Source organism: Xiphophorus hellerii, chromosome 18 (assembly GCF_003331165.1).
Source record: "Xiphophorus hellerii strain 12219 chromosome 18, Xiphophorus_hellerii-4.1, whole genome shotgun sequence".
In the NCBI taxonomy this organism is placed as follows: Eukaryota; Metazoa; Chordata; class Actinopteri; order Cyprinodontiformes; family Poeciliidae; genus Xiphophorus; species Xiphophorus hellerii.
Genome location: NC_045689.1, coordinates 25,218,842 through 25,238,151, shown reverse-complemented (window position 1 = coordinate 25,238,151; position 19,310 = coordinate 25,218,842). Strand labels below are relative to the sequence as shown.

At 39.1% G+C, this 19,310-nt stretch overlaps 2 protein-coding genes across 5 annotated transcripts in view; one reads left to right on the top strand and one right to left on the bottom strand.

Moving 5' to 3' along the window:
- Positions 1–494: 494 nt before the first annotated feature.
- On the top strand, positions 495–11,826 carry LOC116737431 (caspase-1-like). Of its 3 annotated transcripts, none has more exons than XM_032590567.1 (8): positions 495–706; positions 774–1,052; positions 1,176–1,264; positions 1,632–1,808; positions 2,632–2,866; positions 2,934–3,098; positions 3,174–3,283; positions 3,386–3,806. In XM_032590567.1, the coding sequence occupies exons 1-8, from the start codon at positions 700–702 to the stop codon at positions 3,488–3,490; spliced, it is 1,167 nt and encodes a 388-aa protein (XP_032446458.1). In that variant the 5' UTR covers positions 495–699; the 3' UTR covers positions 3,491–3,806. The 3 variants fall into 3 exon arrangements, with proteins under 3 accessions (XP_032446458.1, XP_032446457.1, XP_032446459.1); XM_032590566.1 differs by lacking the exon at positions 3,386–3,806 and adding an exon at positions 10,199–11,826 and having other exon boundaries at positions 566–706; XM_032590568.1 differs by lacking the exons at positions 495–706; positions 774–1,052; positions 1,176–1,264; ... (3 more) ...; positions 3,174–3,283; positions 3,386–3,806 and adding exons at positions 7,629–7,788; positions 7,898–8,176; positions 8,269–8,357; ... (3 more) ...; positions 9,981–10,090; positions 10,199–11,826.
- A 2,724-nt stretch (positions 11,827–14,550) lies between these two features.
- stx1a (syntaxin 1A (brain)) overlaps positions 14,551–19,310 on the bottom strand; it is a 60,228-nt gene continuing 55,468 nt past the window's right edge. The window contains exon 10 of one of the 2 annotated variants that reach the window (XM_032590571.1): positions 14,551–15,451. In XM_032590571.1, coding sequence (XP_032446462.1) covers positions 15,374–15,451 — 78 coding nt within the window. In that variant the 3' untranslated portion in view covers positions 14,551–15,373. The other variant, XM_032590572.1, reaches the window with a different exon arrangement.

Below are 19,310 nucleotides of genomic sequence, written 5' to 3'. Positions count from 1 at the left end.
CATATTGAAATCCATGCGCCTATTTCTTGTTTTTAACATTTATCAGCATTACGGAGATTATGGAAAGATTATTCCAGACTGGACAAAAACAAATTGCTCAAAGGCATCACCAACATACAAAGGTTGTTTTGACATTCACTCCATGTCATTCTCTTCGTTTTACACACGTACTCTTCTCACCATTATTGCCTTTTGTGGGATCCTGTCTGACAACCTGACTTCTAAGAGTTAAAAGCCAAACACTCTTTAGAAATTCCAAGTAAGAGAAACCAAAAAGAAAACACTTCTATTTTCATTATCAGTGGCAACAAGCAACTGATGTACAGCCTGGTTTTCTTGGGCAAAGCATCACTTTTAGCAGATATGCACACAGTTACTGGTGATGTGAATCCTAACATGCATTAACGTTCGACTGCAAGGTTCGACAAAATGTGTAAGGAAAACAGTTACAAAGGGTTTATGACCTCTGAAACACTTGTGAGTAAATAATTGTTAGCATAATTGGCATGATTTCAGGTCTGAGTGAATGACAGCGTCAGAGACAAACCTGACAAGGACATACTAGTTGAACGGGCTTCCAACCAGTTACCTGGAACTCAACAGGGCTTTGAAAGCTTGAACTCTTCCTTTGTACACACACACACACACACGCACACTAATCCTCATCTGTTAGAAGACAGGACGTTCACCTCCAGTGTGATGGCTGGTAAGGCTCGAGCAACCGCAGATTTAAGCCCTTGTCTGTATTTCCCACATCCTGTTTTTCTCTGCAGACAAGGAGCTTGCCAGAGTGAGAGGGAGATTTGTGGAAAAAGTCTCCAAAGCTTTAATCAAGCAGCTGCTGGATGACCTGCTGGAGGACCGCTTGTTGAACGATGGGGAGACCGACTCTGTGCTGGAGGACAACACGGGGAAAGCGGACATGGCCCGCTGCCTCATCGACATGGTGAGGAGGAAAGGGGACAGAGCCAGCAGGAAGATGATCCAACACCTTGAGAACAGAGACCCTACACTTCACTCCGAACTCGGCCTCACCTGTAAGCCAACGCCAGGTGAGAGCCAAGTGAAATCCTTTATCACAAAGTCCGTGATGTCAAATGGATACAAAAAAACACACACACACACACACAATTTTCCAGTTGTGATAACTAGAGATGGTTTTTTTCCCCCCTCAGTTCCAGCTCCTCAGAACCAGCACGCCTGGTCAAACTCCCTCGTCACCACGACCGACTCCTTCTGGAACGAGAAACGGAAATCCAAAGATGTAAACTGAGCTCAACTCTTGCGTTGCCTCCTCTGACTTATTCAACACGAGCTATGCCGCTTTTACTTCACGGAGGGCGTTTTGAATGAGCAGTTGCTAATTTTTCAGCTTACAATCCACTGTTGTGAAAATAAAGTTTAACAATAAAAAGTAAAAGCAGGCAAAAATAACAACTAGACACAAACACGACACAATTTAGTTTGAAAAGACGCAGTCAGAGGATAAAAGGCCTTGTGATTTCATTTAAGTTCTCCCCAAACCAGATAAAAACTTTGGGAATTTTCCACGTTAAACGATGCTTAAACCTCACATTCTCAATACTATTTACTCTTTCTGATGTTAATTTGTGTCTCGTTTGATATTTCAGGTTTACGCCGTGTCAGATGAGTCCCTCAGAAGTCGCGTGGCCCTTTTAATCACTAACAGAAACTTTGCTAATGAGAGATTAACCAGAAAGGGAGCCGAGAAAGACGAGGAGAACATGGAGAAACTGCTGAGATCCCTGGGATACGAGGTGGTGAAGCACAACGACCTCACTGCACAGGTATTAAATGGGCCTTTTTTAACTTTCTTTTTTCTTACTTTAGTTGTATTGAAAGCAACTTTTCCCCACTTAACATTTAACAATCGGGATAAAAGTTAGTTCCTGCTGCCAAAAAAGTTATGATGTTTTGGGAGTCTGGCTATTTCTGGCATTCCTAGCTTTAAGTTTGACAAATAAAACAATAAAATATTTCAGAATTGGTGAAATAAATTATGTTTAGTCAATTTACTCTGTCTACATTTAATATGTAAGCTCTACATACCAAACTTTCAAAACTTTTATCTGAAAAAAAAAGCAACTTTGTATTGATCTATCATGTAAAACTATAATAAAATACTCCAAAAGTTTGTGCAATGTGAAAATCTGAAGTATTAATATTTTTGCAGTGCACAGCACATCTGATGCCTGATCATACTGATGTCTGATCAGTATGTCTGATGCATGCAACAAATGACAGATTTGTCATTTGTTGCTTGACAAATCTGCTGCCGTTTAGCACATCTCAACAAAATCAGAGCACAAACTTTGATTCTAAGTCGCAGAATCATCTTTTATGATTGAAATATGACTGTCATGACCGAAAGTTGCATAAGCACTGAGCAAAGTTCACCTGTAGTTGTCGGGGTTGCTCAGGTAGCAAAAGATAAATATTTAACATGACAGGAAATTTTGTTTTGAATAACAAGAATGTATATTTGTATAGTTTGTGTATAGAGCTAGCCGACAGAAGATGTTTAATGAGGAAATCTGTTTGAACGTTGACATCTTGCACATTCTCCTCATTGTGCTGTGACTGAATTGTCTCCATTTTAATTTCGTACAGAGGATGAATGAGGTTCTGCACACTTTCGCAGAGCATCCGAAGCTGAGGGACACCGACAGCGTGTTTGTGGTGATCATGTCTCATGGGAAACGCGAATTTGTCCTTGGGGTCAACCACAGCGAGGACAATAAAGATGAATTCCCCGTCGACAACATCTACAGACACCTGGGTCCCCAGGAATGCCCTGCCTTGATGAACAAACCCAAGATCATCATCATCCAGGCCTGCAGAGGAGGTGGGCACCACCCGTCCTGGTTTGGGACGACCTAATCCCGGTTTAATCTTGTCCCTGTTGGTTACAGAGACGGGTGGATCCGTGTTAGTCAGTGACAGCGCTTCGGCTAAGGTGGTCTCTGATGATGTGTCGCAGCAACTTCCTGCTAATGGAGGCAGCAAGATTGTTGACGATGCTATCCGATACGTCCACAAAGAAAAGGACTTCATCTCCCTCCTGTCCAGCACTCCGGGTAGGTTTGTCTTTTAAGTCCATAATGTTCCAGAAGTTTTCTCAACTTGTGCAAGAAAACTGTGGCTCCTTACAGACACCGTCTCCTACAGAAGAGAGGATCTGGGCTCCTTCCTGATTCAGTACATCGCTGAGGTCTTCAACACCTGCTCCCACGAGGACGACATCGACGAGCTTTTCAGGAAGGTACGAGTCTTAGTGATCAGGAAATAGAGAATTTAAAGACGGGAAAAGAGTAAACACGTTCAGACACGAGTCACTGTCTTTATTTTTCACTGAACTCTGCAGGTCATGCAGCGCTTTGAGGAGTTTCCTGATAACACCAAAAGACAAATGCCAACAAAAGACAGATGCACTCTAACGAAGCGCTTCTACCTTTTTCCAGGCCACTGAGACAGCCAACGTTTGGTAAATCTGTGAAGCTAACATTAATTAGCATTAACATTTACTGTTTGATAAACCACTGTGACATTGAATTGTGCCATTAAAATGCTCCTTATGTGTATCTTTATATAAAATTCTACACATACGCATATCAAGATGTCGGGCTTTTAATCTCGTTTATTCTTTTAATTATTTTTTTAGACTGTGAGTGATTGGATTATTTCACTAAGGAGTGCATATTTACTTTAATTGGATTCAGTTTCATTCACTTTGGACTATTTCTTTATACTGTGCTTAAAATAAAGAATAAACATTCGAAGAAAAACATGGTCTGTCTCTATATTCCGGTGTTATTCATATTTCTACAACATACACCCCCTCAAAAAATATCCTTGTCCTGCCGTACGTCTCCAAGTACAATAATATAGCAGAGTTAACCCGCATTAAGTAGTTGTATTGTATGAAACTCTGTCCACTTATTAAAGAAGAGTTTTGTTCAAGTTTTGGTAATTGAATTTGAAACCAGCATAAGAAAAATAAAACAAGTTGCTTTAATAAGGTACATTAAAAAAACAGATGATCTAAATGGGTTGGACATTCAGTCAAATGGATATACAGTGCAGACCAAAAGTTTGGACACACCTGTCTAATTCAATGGGTTTTCTTTATTTTCATGACTTTTTATAAGGCAAGAAATCCCACTTATTAACCTGACAGGGCACCTATGAAGTGAAAACCATTTCAGGTGACTACCTCTTGAAGCTCATCAAGAAAATGCAGAGTGTGTGCAAAGCAGTAATCACAGCAAAAGGTTGCTACTTTGAAGAAACTAGAATATAAGGGGTATTTTCAGTTGTTTTACACTTTTTTTGTTTAGTGCATATTTCCACATGTGTTTTTCATAGTTTTGATGCCTTCAGTGTGAATCTACAATGTCAATAGTCATGAAAATAAAGGAAACTCATTGAATTAAAAGGTGTGTCCAAACTTTTGGTCTGTGCTGTAGGTCAACATAGGTATACATGTATCCATGCAGACGCATGCAGAGTTAGAGACGCTTCCAAACTGGTTGTACCAGCAGAATATGCTCTGCTGGCTTAGTGCTTCAGTCATTAAGAAAAAATGTGAAAAAGAAACCAGCTGCCCATGTTTTGATTGAACAAACAAAACATCAAAAACAACGCCGCTTCCTTTCCCTTACTGCTCCCCGACTTGAAGGAGCTGGGTAAGTTAAAAACCCTGTGAAAGACTACAAAAGATCCCGTGTGTAATATTTAAAATAGTGACCAAAATACAAAATAGATGCTGCAAACAAATTGGTGCTGTATCTAAAAACTGGACAGCATAACGTGACATTACAAGTGATGACCCCTTTTAAAACTACAACATCCTTGAAATGAAGACAGGAGTAAAATGTTTAAAAAAAATTCCCACATTCTGTTCTTTAAATCCACAAAATATATAATTGGAGGGTTCTGTACGAGGCAAACACGTCTAATTCATATAGTTTACAAGCTAGTTTAATTAAATTTCGTCAGGCTTAGTGGACCATGCTTATCGGTGACCTCTAAAGAAAAGGAGCAGATTTGATTCAGCAGCGGTGAGGTTTCCTCGTAACAGGAAGAACCAACACAATGAAAGGCGCTCTGCCAAGAGCGGCTCCCAGTTGCATGAAAAACAAACATAAATCTTTAGCAGCATGACTGCAGAGTCGTCGCTCATTTTAGCTACCCTAACGTCTTGATGTTGGTACTCCTCCGCCTGCATTCTGCACAAAAACATGGAAACATTTCTTTAGTGGGAAAAAAAACTATTTCCAAGCACTGTTCAGGTGAAATCACTCAATCAGGTTTGTTCATGAATTGTGCACAACTCAGAGAGCTTGTAGGACAATTAATAATGAAGCAAATCTGAACGAAAAGCGCTGCCAGGCAGAGACAACATGAGTTTTATACAAAAGGGATAAGGGATCCAAAGCATGGGAAACAGACTGGTTCCCATGCAGCTGGGGAAAAACAACATCCATCCTTGTACATGTAACTCAAATAGCTTTATCTTGGTGGGAATATACATTAACTTAGAATAAACATATAGCAATACAACTAGCAGGTGTAATTTTTCCACATCAAAAACTAACCCAAAACAAAATACTCTTACGATTTCTGAAATGCTTTTCAGATCGCAAAATGTTGGTAAACATTTCTACATTTGGAGAAACTCCCAATCAGTGCTCATACTAAATGCTGTTCTTGTAATCTCTGTATTACTGATAACAATGACTGAACTCAGTTGTGTAATTACATATTAAAATCACTTGTGCAAGAAGTGAAGGTCAGAAAAAAATATTCTCGATTCATTTTGACAGCTCCCAAAGCAATCTGGGAGCTTTAGTGAAACGTAATTTTTTTCACTATAATTTTCCAAATGTAGACAAAAAAAAAAGTGTCTTCTTCTCTTTTCCTAATGAAGTTCGTGTGCTGCAGCGTTCCCGGATAGCCACAAAGCACATCTGTCATTTACCAGTGTAAACATGTGAGATGTGGGAAGTGAGAGCCGAGATCCTGCTGGCTGCAGGGGAAATATGAAAGCGTATAATTGCACGTGTTAGGACAGGCTAAATATTCACCCAGCAGCACTGAAAACCTCGAAAAAGGAGGAATGAAACTGAAAAACAAGCATTGAGCACATTATCCAGACGTTTTCCAAAACCAAATACTTCTGGTATCTCTTTCTGCAGTCTACAGACTGAACCTGCAACAACATGCAAACACTCAACATGTGTGAATACCTCTTAGTTATCGGCAAATCTTTTTGGTCTGACTGGTTGTAATCTTTTTATACTGAATACATAAAACTCATTCCTGCATTAAGACCTTTCTGCTGTCTCTGACTGGCTGTTTTTGACCGTGCATTTCTGCAGACCTCAGCCGTGGCACTGGGAGGAGGTGGAGCAGCTCCATCTTTTCACAGACCACCTGTGTCACACCGTACTGTCACGACATGGTGACAGTTTTAAAAAACTGAATTAGCTAACGTTCAAAAATGACTCTGACCTCATTCCTGGTGAGGATATGTGAATAATGTTTTAAAAGTCAGCTTCTGCCCAGAAAACTCAGCAACATGAGATATTTTTGATAAGAAAGGGGGCCTACACCTCTGTAGGATCTGCTGCAGGAGCGGCTTTCAATACACACACACACACACCCACCCCCCCACACACACACACACCCAAATACCTTGTAGCATTTTAGTTGTCTTTTTGACCTTGCATATTGATATGTCGCATTTATTTTTTGTTTTTGGGGGGGGGAGGGTTCACGGGAAGTTTATACACAAAAATAAAAGCATATTTTTGTAAACGTTTCACATTTTGACACGTTACAACTCAAAGTATCTTAATGTGATTTAAAGTACAGCGAGGAATCGAAAAGTGCAAGAATAACAACTTTTTTTTTAAAAACCATATGAAAATCAGAAAAAGCAGGTACACATTAGCGTTCAATATCTTTTACTACACTAACAAAACAAAACTGCAACAAGCTGTAAACCTAAAAGAAAATGACAGGAATATAAAAAGCAATAACTGACGAATCCTGGACTAAAGTAAAACTCAAGATCAAAGTTTTGAAGTGTTAATAAAATATATATTGATATATTTGAAAAAGTTATCCCTTTCCTTCAAAATGACAGTTATGCACTGCTTTGTGTTGGCCTGCATCGTAAAATCCCAATAAGATACATGAAAGTTTATAGCTCCAATGTGGCAAAGTGTAAGAAAAAAGCGGTGTGAATGTCTTTTGCAGGAACTGTAAGCGATGCACATGAAGCCTGGGAGAAACGCAAACTGGTTTGTCAGGCGATGATGACATTTGATCTGTGTTCATGGTGAAAAAGGAGTTTTAGCGGGATGTGCATGTGATCAGAGGAAAGTGAAAACCTAGAATGCATGTAGCTCTATAAAGATCTTTAACCACGTCAAAGATTTTTACAGGTTTTTCTTTACTTTCTGGGAATATCATTTAACCAGATTACATAACTGGGTTCATTATAGCGCTCAGGGTTCATATCTTCAGAACACGTTCAGCGAGTCAGAACATGTTGTTGGTATAATAGTGAGCTTCCAAGGAACCGTGCGCAGCTCAAACATCTGTCTCACCCTGCTTTTATAAGCAGTTCCTCAACACACACACACCCACGCACACAGACACACACACACCCACACACACCCCCACACACACGCACACACACACCTCTCCGTAACTTTCAGAGGACCGGGCATTCGTCTCCTCAATTCTGAGCAATGGCAGGTAAGGCTTCAGGATTTAGGATTTATTCACTGCTTGTTTTTTTTTCTTCTATGTCCTTGTAAGGATTTTCAGAGCTGTTTTTTTTTTTTTATTGTATATTTTATTGCAGATAAGGAACTTTCCAAAGTCCGCAGCAAATTTGTGGAGAAGGTGTCAAAGGCGATACTCAAGCAGCTCCTGGACGACCTTCTCCAGGATCGTTTGTTGAACGATGGCGAGGTGGAGTCTGTGCTTGAGGACAACACCAACAAAGCAGACATGGCGCGCTGCCTCATCGACATTGTGAGGAAGAAGGGCACCAGAGGCAGCAAGATGCTGATCGACCACATTAAAACCAGAGATGAAGCGCTGCACGCCGAGCTGTTCCCTGATTCACAGGATCAACCGGGTGCGACTGCAAGGGGAGCCTTGTATTGTTATGAAGGATAAAAATAATCATTTGACATCATAGTAAGACAAATGTTGTGTTTTTTCCCTCAGATGTAGCTTCTCCGACAAACAAAACCTGGTCAAACAGACTCATCCCCGTGTCTGACTCTGAGAGGACGGAAAAAATGAATGATCCAGATGTAAAGTTTTACAATCAACATCTAAATATTACACAAATAACTGTAGTCAGGCTGCTTGTACAGTGGAGTATTTTTCAATGACAAGCTCTCGATTGTACAATTGAAAGTCAAATCGTTGTTTGCAGAAAATGTATTTAATCCCGTATTCTTGCACTGGTTCTTGTTTATACAGATTTACAAAGTGTCTGATAAGTCTCTGAAAAGCCGCGTGGCCCTTTTGATCACCAATAGAAACTTTACTGACGACAACTATACCAGAAAGGGAGCCGAGAAAGACGAGGAGAACATGTTGAATCTGCTCAGATCCCTGCAGTACGAGGTGGTGAAGCACAACGACCTCACAGCAAAGGTATTTTACGCTCCTGTTTTCAAACCTTCTTTGCATTTAACTGCTGCGTTGATTAAAAAAAAGCTTCAAATGCAAAAGCTACAAAACGTAAAGGTTAAGACACTCTGGGCAAAGCAAACCTTTCTTACAAGGATACGTTATTTTTGGTTTGTTCCTTGATTTGGAAAATATCAAAATGCACCAAAAATTTTAAAATAGGTATTCTTTTTAAATACAAAGCAGCAACATTGTGAACCTTGCATCAAGCAGCGGTGACATTTCAGCAGCTAAAATGTTATGAAAAGTGTGATGCATTGTAACTTAAGCCATAAATTGTAACTCTTATTCAATGCAAAGCTTTTGTCTAGGCCTGTTTTAAAGACATTTCATGTGAAATGCTAAACGTTTGTTGATGTGCATGGCTGCACAGTCAAAAACCCAGGTTCTTTGAACGCTACCGTGCTTTCAGGTGAAACTCTTATTGTACTTGTCTCAACTTGATGGTTGTTGATTCAGCTGCGGTTTAAAATCACGGTGTTCACTTTCAGGTACGACTCTCACTTTTTCACGATTGAACAGAAAGTTACGAGGATGAAAAACAAATCATTTTTATTGTGCATACCAGAAAACAAGGACTGTTCTACCTAAGATACCTCATCTAGTGCACCAGTTCATAAAACAGTGGCTGACGTTCGTTTTCCAACAGGACATTGACAAGGCTCTGCTTGAATTCACAAGACACCCCAAACTGAAAGAAACCGACAGCGTGTTCGTGGTGATCATGTCTCACGGAAAACGGGGATTGATACTCGGAGTCGATCACAAGATAGACAAACCAGACGAATTCCCCATTGACACAATCTACAAATACCTCGGCCCAAACAAATGCTCCAAACTGATGGACAAACCCAAGGTCATCATCATCCAGGCCTGCAGAGGAGGTGGCCATCATTCACCCTGAGTTTGAGACTGCGGCTTGACTCAGATCCAGGTGTAATTATCGCTCGTTTGCTGCAGCTTCGGTAGGACATACCATTGTCAGCGACAGCGTGATGTCCGACGAGGCGTCGCACCGACCAGCCTCTCCTACAGGCGGCCTTGTTGCAGACTCCATTCGCTACGTTCACAAGGAGAAGGACTTCATCTCCCTCCTGTCAAGCACGCCTGGTCAGTTTGTGTCTTAAATCAACTAGATGCAAGTGTTTGGTTTGTTTTCTTTTAGATCACAATCAGAAATTAGTAACTGCATGTAAGGAAACTGCGTTTTGTTTTTTGTTTTGCTTTTGTTTGTACAGATACCGTCTCATACAGAAGAGAGGATTCGGGCTCCTACCTGATTCAGTACATTGTCGAAGTCTTCAACACCTGCTCCCACAAGGACGACATTGACGAACTTTTCAGAAAAGTATATATTTTTTTTGTTTCTCAGATGGCACAACGTTGAATCCTAAAAAAACAAACAAACAAACCCAGAGTGGAAAGAGTCATTTTTACGTCTGTTTCTATCCTGCAGGTCATGCAGCGCTTCGAAGACTTTCCTGATGAAAAAATGAGACAAATGCCAACAAAAGACAGATGCACTCTAACCAGGCGCTTCTACCTTTTCCCTGGCTACTGAGACAACAGTGTTTGATAAATCCATCTGTTGTTACTTACTTACTTTTCTTTTTTTAATGTTTTTTTAATGTTTTGTCTGTGAATGTAATAGTGGTGCTGTAAGGCTGATATCTACCTAGTAGTTTGTACTTAAACTGGAAATTAGCCCCATTTTTATTTTACAGAGGAAATTATGAGCTTGACTTCACTGTCCTGGATATATATATATATATATATATATATGTTAAATAACTCTGGATAACAAATAGTCAAAAAGAACATTAAAAAAAAAAACCCATGAGAAAACGTGGTTTCGAAAGGATAACCTCCAGCCCATTTTGCCAAGATGTAATATAGATCACATTTATTCCCAATGAGTAAAATCTGAATCTCAAAACAGCTTCATTAAGATATAAATGTAATCAGTGGTAGGAAGTACGCAAGTACAATTTTCATGTATCTGTTCTTTTACTTGAGTAGATTTAATCGTGGATACTTTCGACTTTTACTTCACTACATTTTACAGTAAGTATCTGTACTTTCTACTTCTACACTTAAAAACAGCTTTAAGAAGCTAAAATTGCTATTGTCAAAGCATTTTCAACATGAAACTTGTGCATTTTCAAACATCATTTTTCATTGTTTCTCGCAGACCGTGACTGTTCTTATGAAATAACCTTGTGGTTGGTTATTTCTTGCTTGTTGCGCCTTGGACAGTGTTCATAGTTGAGCGTTGTTTACCATTAGGGCATTGTCTTAATTGCTGTGTTTAATGGTGCAGACAGTTGTGGTTTCTGACATGGGCGATATGGGCAACCGCCCAGGGCGTTATCATTTAAGGGATGGCAGGAGACCTCTGTGGATTGTGGCACAGAGATGGAAGCAAAGCAGAATGAAGAAGCGTTTGAATTGATAATGATATTGGTTAAAGTTATTTCCGCTCTAAGTATTTAATATCTTGGCGTTTTTATGGGAATTTGGATCTTTCAGATCAATTTGAGAAGCAATTTTGATCATATTTCACATTTTATTGCCATGTTGCGCGGGGCACTGGCCTTGGTCTCGGGTTAGGTGGTACAACACTGCTATGTGTCCCAAGTTCGACTCCCCTTCCTTGGTTGCATGTAAATCTAAATGTAAATTATGTCACAGAGAGTAAACACAATAAAAACATGCTTTACCTGCAGCATTGTTCATTAAAATGGCACATTATCGATGTATTAAAATTAAATACGATAGGTTCATTTAATGACATTTTATTCGCTATTAGATAACACATTCAGCAAGTTTATCAGATTAAAAGTGCCTTTTGAAAATAATCTTTTAAGCTCACATTAAACATACCTTTTAATATGGCAGCATCTGTGCATATATTTTTTTCCTTTTACTTTTAATACTTGTGTTTTTAAAAGCCAGTTTTTTTTACTTTTACTCAAGTAAAAATGTTAATATGGTGCTTTTACTTTTACTAGTTGTTTGAGTACTTTCTCTACCACTGAAAGTACGGTAATCCAATTTCTTACTGAGTAAAGGCTGTCTATTTTACCCACCTGTCTCCTGTTTCTTTGGGCCCTCAACACCTATTCATGGCAATTTTTACCTTCCAGTCAAACTCTGTCCTGAGCAAAACTGCTTATTCCATCATTCAAACCTGATCAGCTGTGTCACGCCTCAAATCTCTGACCCACATGCAAGTCACTCCCAGGGGGACGAGTCCAGAAGAAGCTGCGGGACCAACCGCTCCGTCATCTGGAGCCTCTTTATGTTTATCAACTCTGCACATCATAAAAGTTCATTTTTACAGTGTTTAACAAAGCACTGAAAAAGCAAAAAAAAAAAAAAAAGAAGGAAAATATGTACTACAAATAAATACACAATACATTCAGGAAGAACACTTTTTCAAATCAGTATTTTTCTATGTTAAACGTTACATAAAATGAATACGTACAGTACAGTAATGTGTGTGTGTGTTAGAACATGGTGGTGTCCTTCCAAAGACAACATGCTTGCTGTATCTTATTGATCTTCAAATGCAACAAGAGGCTCAGCAGATAGAAAAAAAAATAGGACAACAAAGGTGTGTGTCTCTCTCACTCATTTTTGGTTAAAATGCAGCCACCTTCAGTGAATTAAAATAAGAGTTTTGATGAGGTTTGTTTATCAGATTAAAAGTGCCTTTTGAAAATAATCTTTTAAGCTCACATTAAACATACCTTCTAATATGGCAGCATCTGTGCACATATTTTTGGTCTGATCAAACATTCTAACCACGAATGTCACATTTTAATTCGCTTTAAGTGAAAAATCTTCATCACTAGATAAAAAAAAGACTTGAAAACATCCATCTGTGTAATTAGTCTACATAGCGTGTTTAACTTAGTGGACTGAGTTACTGAAATGAACCTTTTAACACTATTCTAATGTAATATATTGCTTGCATAGACCAGAGTATCAGATGAATGTGGAGAGAGGATGTGTTGTTCCCCACCGACCCGAAAGTTCTTCTGCTAATCAAAACACAACATCTCCAGATCATTTTCCAAATAGACTTTACTTGAAAACAAAACAAAAAAACAAGTACAAAACAAAGAAAACCAGTTTAACACAATACAACAGAAAGGCAACACATTGAGTAGGCAACACGGTTGCAGTTTGGGAATGTGTCCATGAAAACGAATGAGGGCCTCTCTGACTGTCTGTTCATACTGTCATCGACTAATCGAGGAATAAACGAAGTAGCCAGAGAAAATAAAATGCGCTGTTTAAAATTCACGTAAATTGAGCAGAAGTAAATTTTTATTTAAGTAGGCGAGACTCGGCTTAGCTTAGCTGAACTGACTGGCAGTGTTAGAGAGCTTTGTATAAAAAGAAAAAAAAGACACCGGTGGCTACGCAGCAACACTCCAGCTTGACTCGACAGTCCAAGAAGCTACAGAACGTGCGTTCTTAAACATACATGCATACATACAGAGAGCCACACCAGCAAGATCAGAAATAAACTAAACTAAAAATACACTGCCTGGCCAAAAAAAAGTTGCCACCTGGATTTAACTAAGCAAATAGGTACAAGCCTCCTATTGGATAAGTACTGCATAGGCGATTATCTTTCAGCTGGCAACAAGTTATTTAACCCCAGCTGATGCAATGAGTAACTCCTCATTTCATAAACAACCATGGCAAAAGACACATCCTGTGGTCGTGGAAAAGACGTTAGTCTGTTTAAGAAGGGTCAAATCATTGGCATGCATCAAGCAGAGAAAACATCTAAGGAGATTGCAGAAACTACTAGAATTGGGTTAAGAACTGTCCAACGCATCATTAAAAACTGGAAGGATGGTGGGGAACCATCGTCTTCCAGGAAGAAATGTGGTCGGAAAAAAAATCCTGAATGATCGTGATCGGCGATTACTTAAACGTTTGGTCAAATCAAATCGAAGAAAAACAACAGCAGAACTCAGGAGTATGTTTAATTGTGAACGCAAAAGCATTTCCACACGCACAATGCGAAGGGAACTCAAGGGGTTGGGATTGAACAGCTGTGTAGCCGTAAGAAAACCTCTAATCAGTAAGGCTAACCAGGAAAAAAAAGGCTTCAGTTTGCTAGGGAGCATAAAGATTGGACTCTGGAGGAATGGAAGAGGGTCATGTGGTCTGATGAGTCCAGATTTACCCTCTTCCACAGTGATGGGCGCATCAGGGTAAGAAGAGAGGCAGGTGAAGTGATGCACCCATCATGCCTAGTGCCTACTGTACAAGCCTGTGGGGGCAGTGCTATGATCTGGGGTTGCTGCAGTTGGTCAGGTCTAGGTTCAGCAACATTGTGTGCCCAAAGAATGAGGTCAGCTGATTACCTGAATATACTGAATGACCAGGTTATTCCATCAATGGATTTTGTCTTCCCAAATGGAACGGGCATATTCCAAGATGACAATGCCAGGATTCATCGGGCTCACATTGTGAAAGAGTGGTTCAGGGAGAATGAGACATCTTTTTCACACATGGATTGGCCACCACAGAGTCCAGACCTTAACCCCATTGAAAATCTTTGGGATGTGCTGGAGAAGGCTTTGCGCAGTGGTCAGACTCTCCCATCATCAATACAAGATCTTGGTGAAAGATTAATGCAACACTGGATGGAAATAAATCTTGTGACACTGCAGAAGCTTATTGAAACAATGCCACAGCGAATGCGGGCTGTAATCAAAGCTAAAGGCGGTCCAACAAAATATTAGAGAGTGTGACCATTTTTTGGTGGCGACTTTTTTTTTGGCCAGGCAGTGTAAAAGAAACAGTTTAACTGCTTCAGCTGTGTATATAAAAAATAGTAAAACAAAAGAAGTTTGGCAGTGTGAGGATTCAACAAGCAAAAACATTTACGTCTGTACATAATTAGTTTTCTTTTTCTGGTCCCCCCCCCCTCCCTTGCATCTGAACACAGAACAACACTTCACCATGAAGGGCTTTGAAGGAAACTAGAATAAAATATGCACATATATATTAAAAAACTACAAATCAATAGGTAAAATATTGTCTGTGAAAACACTGCAGGTGAGTGACCCGTCACTTCGCTTGTACAACACAAAACAGAGAGTACAAAGTAGTGTCTTATTTGCGAATTGGAATGCCTAAGAATACATACTATTGAGTAACGTCCCTTTTCCAGAAACATCATAGCCTTTAACAACATCCAGATGAACAACTTGCAGCACCACATTTTTACAAAATAGCAACTCATGCGAGATCACCTCTGGCCCTGTACACTATTTGCAGAATGCATCATACAGTAATGTGGCATGTTCCAGATCGGTCGTTTCCAACACCGACCCTCAGGATGAACCGCCAGGGATGCGTTAGATGTCTCTCTGCTTCGGAAAACCCGATTTCGACCAATTGGCCAACTGCCAGGCGCCGGTTGAACTTCAATTATCAGAATCGGTTGTGTTATCGTAAGGAAAACATCTACAAGACACTGGGCAGTTTGATCTGAGGACCGAGGTTGGGAAACACCGTTCTGGATTGAAGTTTTTTATACAGGACACTGAATGAACTGGCTTTGCCTGTTTTCATTTGTGGGTGTGACAGCGGCAGAGGTTTAAGACAGAGTTCCTCCAACTATGGAAGCAATGACAATTCCCAAAACCACACAGCATATAATGATCATGATTTTCTTCTACAGAGAGTAAAAAAAAGAAAGAATAATAACATAAAAAAAGAAAAATCCCACGCAGCAGACAGGAAAGAGAGGAAAGCATGTTAGCAGTATGAACAGAGCTTTAATACACTTGAACAAAGTGGAACTCAGAAAACAAAAGTGGGATTTCATAACATAAAATATTCTCAGGAAATTCTCGGAGTGCAACCATTACAAGGATTTGTAAAAGCTCACGTTTGAATATTTGCTTCCTGCATTTTGTTCAACAACTTAAAGATGACGTTAAGCTTTACAGGCAGAGGGAACTCAGTGAAACATAAAATTATCATTTAAGATTATAATCAATTCTTCAGAAAATGCAGGTAAATAAAAGAGTGCTGCAATATTTACAGCAAGCTATAAACGTTTTTGTCCTCTGAGAGGAAATTCAGCTGAAATGAAAGTTACTGTCGACACGGCAATAAAGATTGAGATTTTAGCAATCTCAACTAAAGATTTTAGCAATCTTTTGCTTGATTTAATAGAGTATTTCAAGATAAATACATTAGATCAGATGTATTTATGTTAGCCTTCTTATGTTACAGCATACTGAGTTCTCTCTGCCTTAGTGGCGTTTTACACATCCAACAAACACGATCACTGCAGCGTTAAAAGCAAGGTCAGAGAATCAGCGTTAGCTCCCTCTGGTGGTAGAAAAGGCTCAATACAGGTTTTTAACACTATCAATAAATATAATTCATAAGCAACCAGTGTCCGACAAAACAATAACAAGCTTTAGTTGAATTATCCATGTCTCTCATTTAGCAAAAGAGCTAAATGATAGGAACTAAAGACCAAATAGTGGATTTACATCACAGTTATTCTCAGTTGGCGCATTTCTCATGACAGAATTGGCTACTGCTACTTGTTCAATCTTTAAATCAAAAAGGCAGTTCCTAATTTCTGTGATGGACCAAATGCTTTTGGTGGATCCATGCAAATTCTCACGGCATGTTGATCAAATTGTTGATATGGGTCTCCGTTGAATAGCCTCAGCCGAAGCAACATTTACGCAAAAGTTTGTTGTATAAATCTTAACACATGGAAAATGGTCATGATGTATTTTAACATGTATGTCAAGCATATTTATATGCATTTCTATTAAATTATTTTCCAAATCTGTCCTGAACTGAAAAGATAAAAGGCATTATATTTTCAAGCCAAAACAATTAAATATATAAAATAAAAATGGATTTAAGGGGACCTTTCTATCTTTTTCAAAGCAAGTAATGATTTGCTTTGTCTCTCCTGACTGTGTATCAGGAAAAACTTTCTGGAGTTGAGCCTCTCCAAAGGGAAATACCATTACCATATATGGACAATGACACAGTCTAAGTAACAGTAGCGTGTGGCTTTACGCTATTTTCAAAACTAACTGGATTTCTTTTGTGACAAAAAGGAAGACACTTCAAATGTGAAACAGATGTATGGCTGCTAATGGCAACACAGAAAATGATGGAGTGAGCACAGCGCTCTTTGTCTCTCTGCACTTTTTGTGTGATTGTAACAACTTGAATCTTGGGTTCAACTCGGGGCAGAGGGATAAGGACAGGAAACATCCGCTACCACAGCAGAAACGGACGACTCCAGAGAAGTCAGCAGCCAGACTGTTAACGGGTGTTCGTTTTTGGGGAATTTTCTCAGATATGAAAAGTTGTTATTTCACTGGGTTTTTTTACTAATTATATACGGTAAGTAGAAAATGTCTGGGGATTACTTCATTAAATTAAACGTAAATGAGCTTTCTCCAAACAATATGTGATTTTCTTCAGTGTCTGAGCCAAATGAATGCAGATGTTTTTTTAAACCACTGCTTGTTGTGATAGCTTGAAATGGCATTTTAGGAAGAAAAGAAGATATATTATTGGACAACTAACTGAGTTTTTTGTGGTAAGACATACAGCAACGCTAAGCTAGTGCAGTTAAAGGAATAGGTTGGCTTTTTCGAAAGTGAGATCTGGTGACGTTGTTGCTGGTAATAGTTTCTCTACCTGAAGTGAAAAAATGTTGCATTGGTGTGAGCTTGCTGAAAATTTTAATAGTTTTATTAGATTTTATCACCCTTGAAAAAGTATTTTTTTTATGGCGCTTATTCAAAACTTTGCATCCACAAGTTTTGAAAAAGATTGGTTGTCCATGAACTGTTCAGAGATGCATGTGATAATTAGATAATTAGAGCAAATGCTCAATTTGGGAAAGTACGCAACATTTTGTAATTTTCAGAAAACGTGCAAAATAAGAAACACAACATGTGCAAGAGCAATATAAAATAACACAGTTAGACAATATTAATTAGTCCCACACAGTTTGAGTGCTCATTTACAATGGTGACACTAAATTATTGAGCCACTTCTAGAGTAGCAAACGGTGTGTGTCAGGGTCCTAACTGAGGCCGACAGCAAGAGAAACAATGAGGATGATGAGGCACACGGCGACACAACCACCTATCAGGATCATTTTCTGGATGGGGAGCAGAGAGAGCAAATAAGTGTCAAATAAGGGTCATCAGGAAAAGTAAGTAAGAAAGAAACAAATAGAGAAAAAGGAGCAACAAAAAATAAAGGAAATTCAAAGGGGAAAAAGGAGAGAAAGAAGGAGCGGATTGGTGCTATTTTTAACCAGCAGGGGGCAGAATCGTTCCGTTATCTTTCAGAAGTTCACCTTCCTCAGTTAAGCTGGTTAAAGAAGCTCAATTTGAATTTGTTCAATGAAAGATGGGAAACCATCCAACAACCATGGCTACATAATTCCAGCTTAAACTCTCTTCCACAAAACGGGACCTGCAGGTCGAGTTAAGCAGAGATTGCCTGGGAGTGAAGCTGAGAGGACGGGGAGCTGAGAACAAATGGGTCGACAGATCTGGTCCAGTTCAATGAGAAAGCGGCAAAACACGACTCAGGCCAAAGGACGTGCATTTGATTTTCCAATAAAGCTTGGTTAAGGGTCAAAAATCAATCCTTTCTTTTTCTCAAGGGCATTTTTAAAAAAATCTAGTTTGGTAAAAAAAAAAAGAAGAAAAAAAAGAGAAAAATTAGCAGAACTTTTAGATTTTTTTTTACCTTAGAAATTTAAAAGTTTATTTACTGCATTGACCCTTAAAATATATTATTGTGATCACTAAGAAGTTAATAATTGATTAAATAAGGGCCTACTTCCAATGTAATAATTATATTTTTGTAATATACAAATTACGCTCCTTCCTGGAAAAGTATCCAATTAGAGCTGCTTGAAGAATAACTTTTTCAGATGAATTACTGTTGGAAACTGAAACTTTGAGTAATGAATTTTTAACGAGACTGATGAGAGATTTTTACACGCAAGAATAACTTTGTTGCTTTATCAGTTGCTACAGCAGATTGGGTATCACAGCAAGGACTTATGTGTAAATATAAGATGCAGTTGGACTTAGACGTCAATCACAGTGAAGAAGTACAAAAAAAAAATCAAAAGAATCACGAGGAGAATGAGAGATGAGACACTTCTTGCACTTTTGTTTACTTGTAATTATGCTCTCTGAGGTCATTGATTTGATTTAGAGGCAGAGCCTAAATTTGTGGTTATCTCTAAGTTAGACATCCGTAATTCCCTGGATCTGATACTTAAAACAAAAACCCAAAGATGCCTGTAGAGACAGACTGTCGTGAGTGAGTTGGTACCACCAGAGGTCAACACAGCCTCGTCTTCCAGTCGGCGCCACAAGTTGAGTTCAATCCATTCCCAACACACGGACACTTTGCATGCAAACTGTACAACAGGTAAACATCCATGCACACAGACAACAGCCAACACTCCACTCCTCTGGGGGCATGCAATGCTTCTGAAGTAGCGTTTTGCTGCG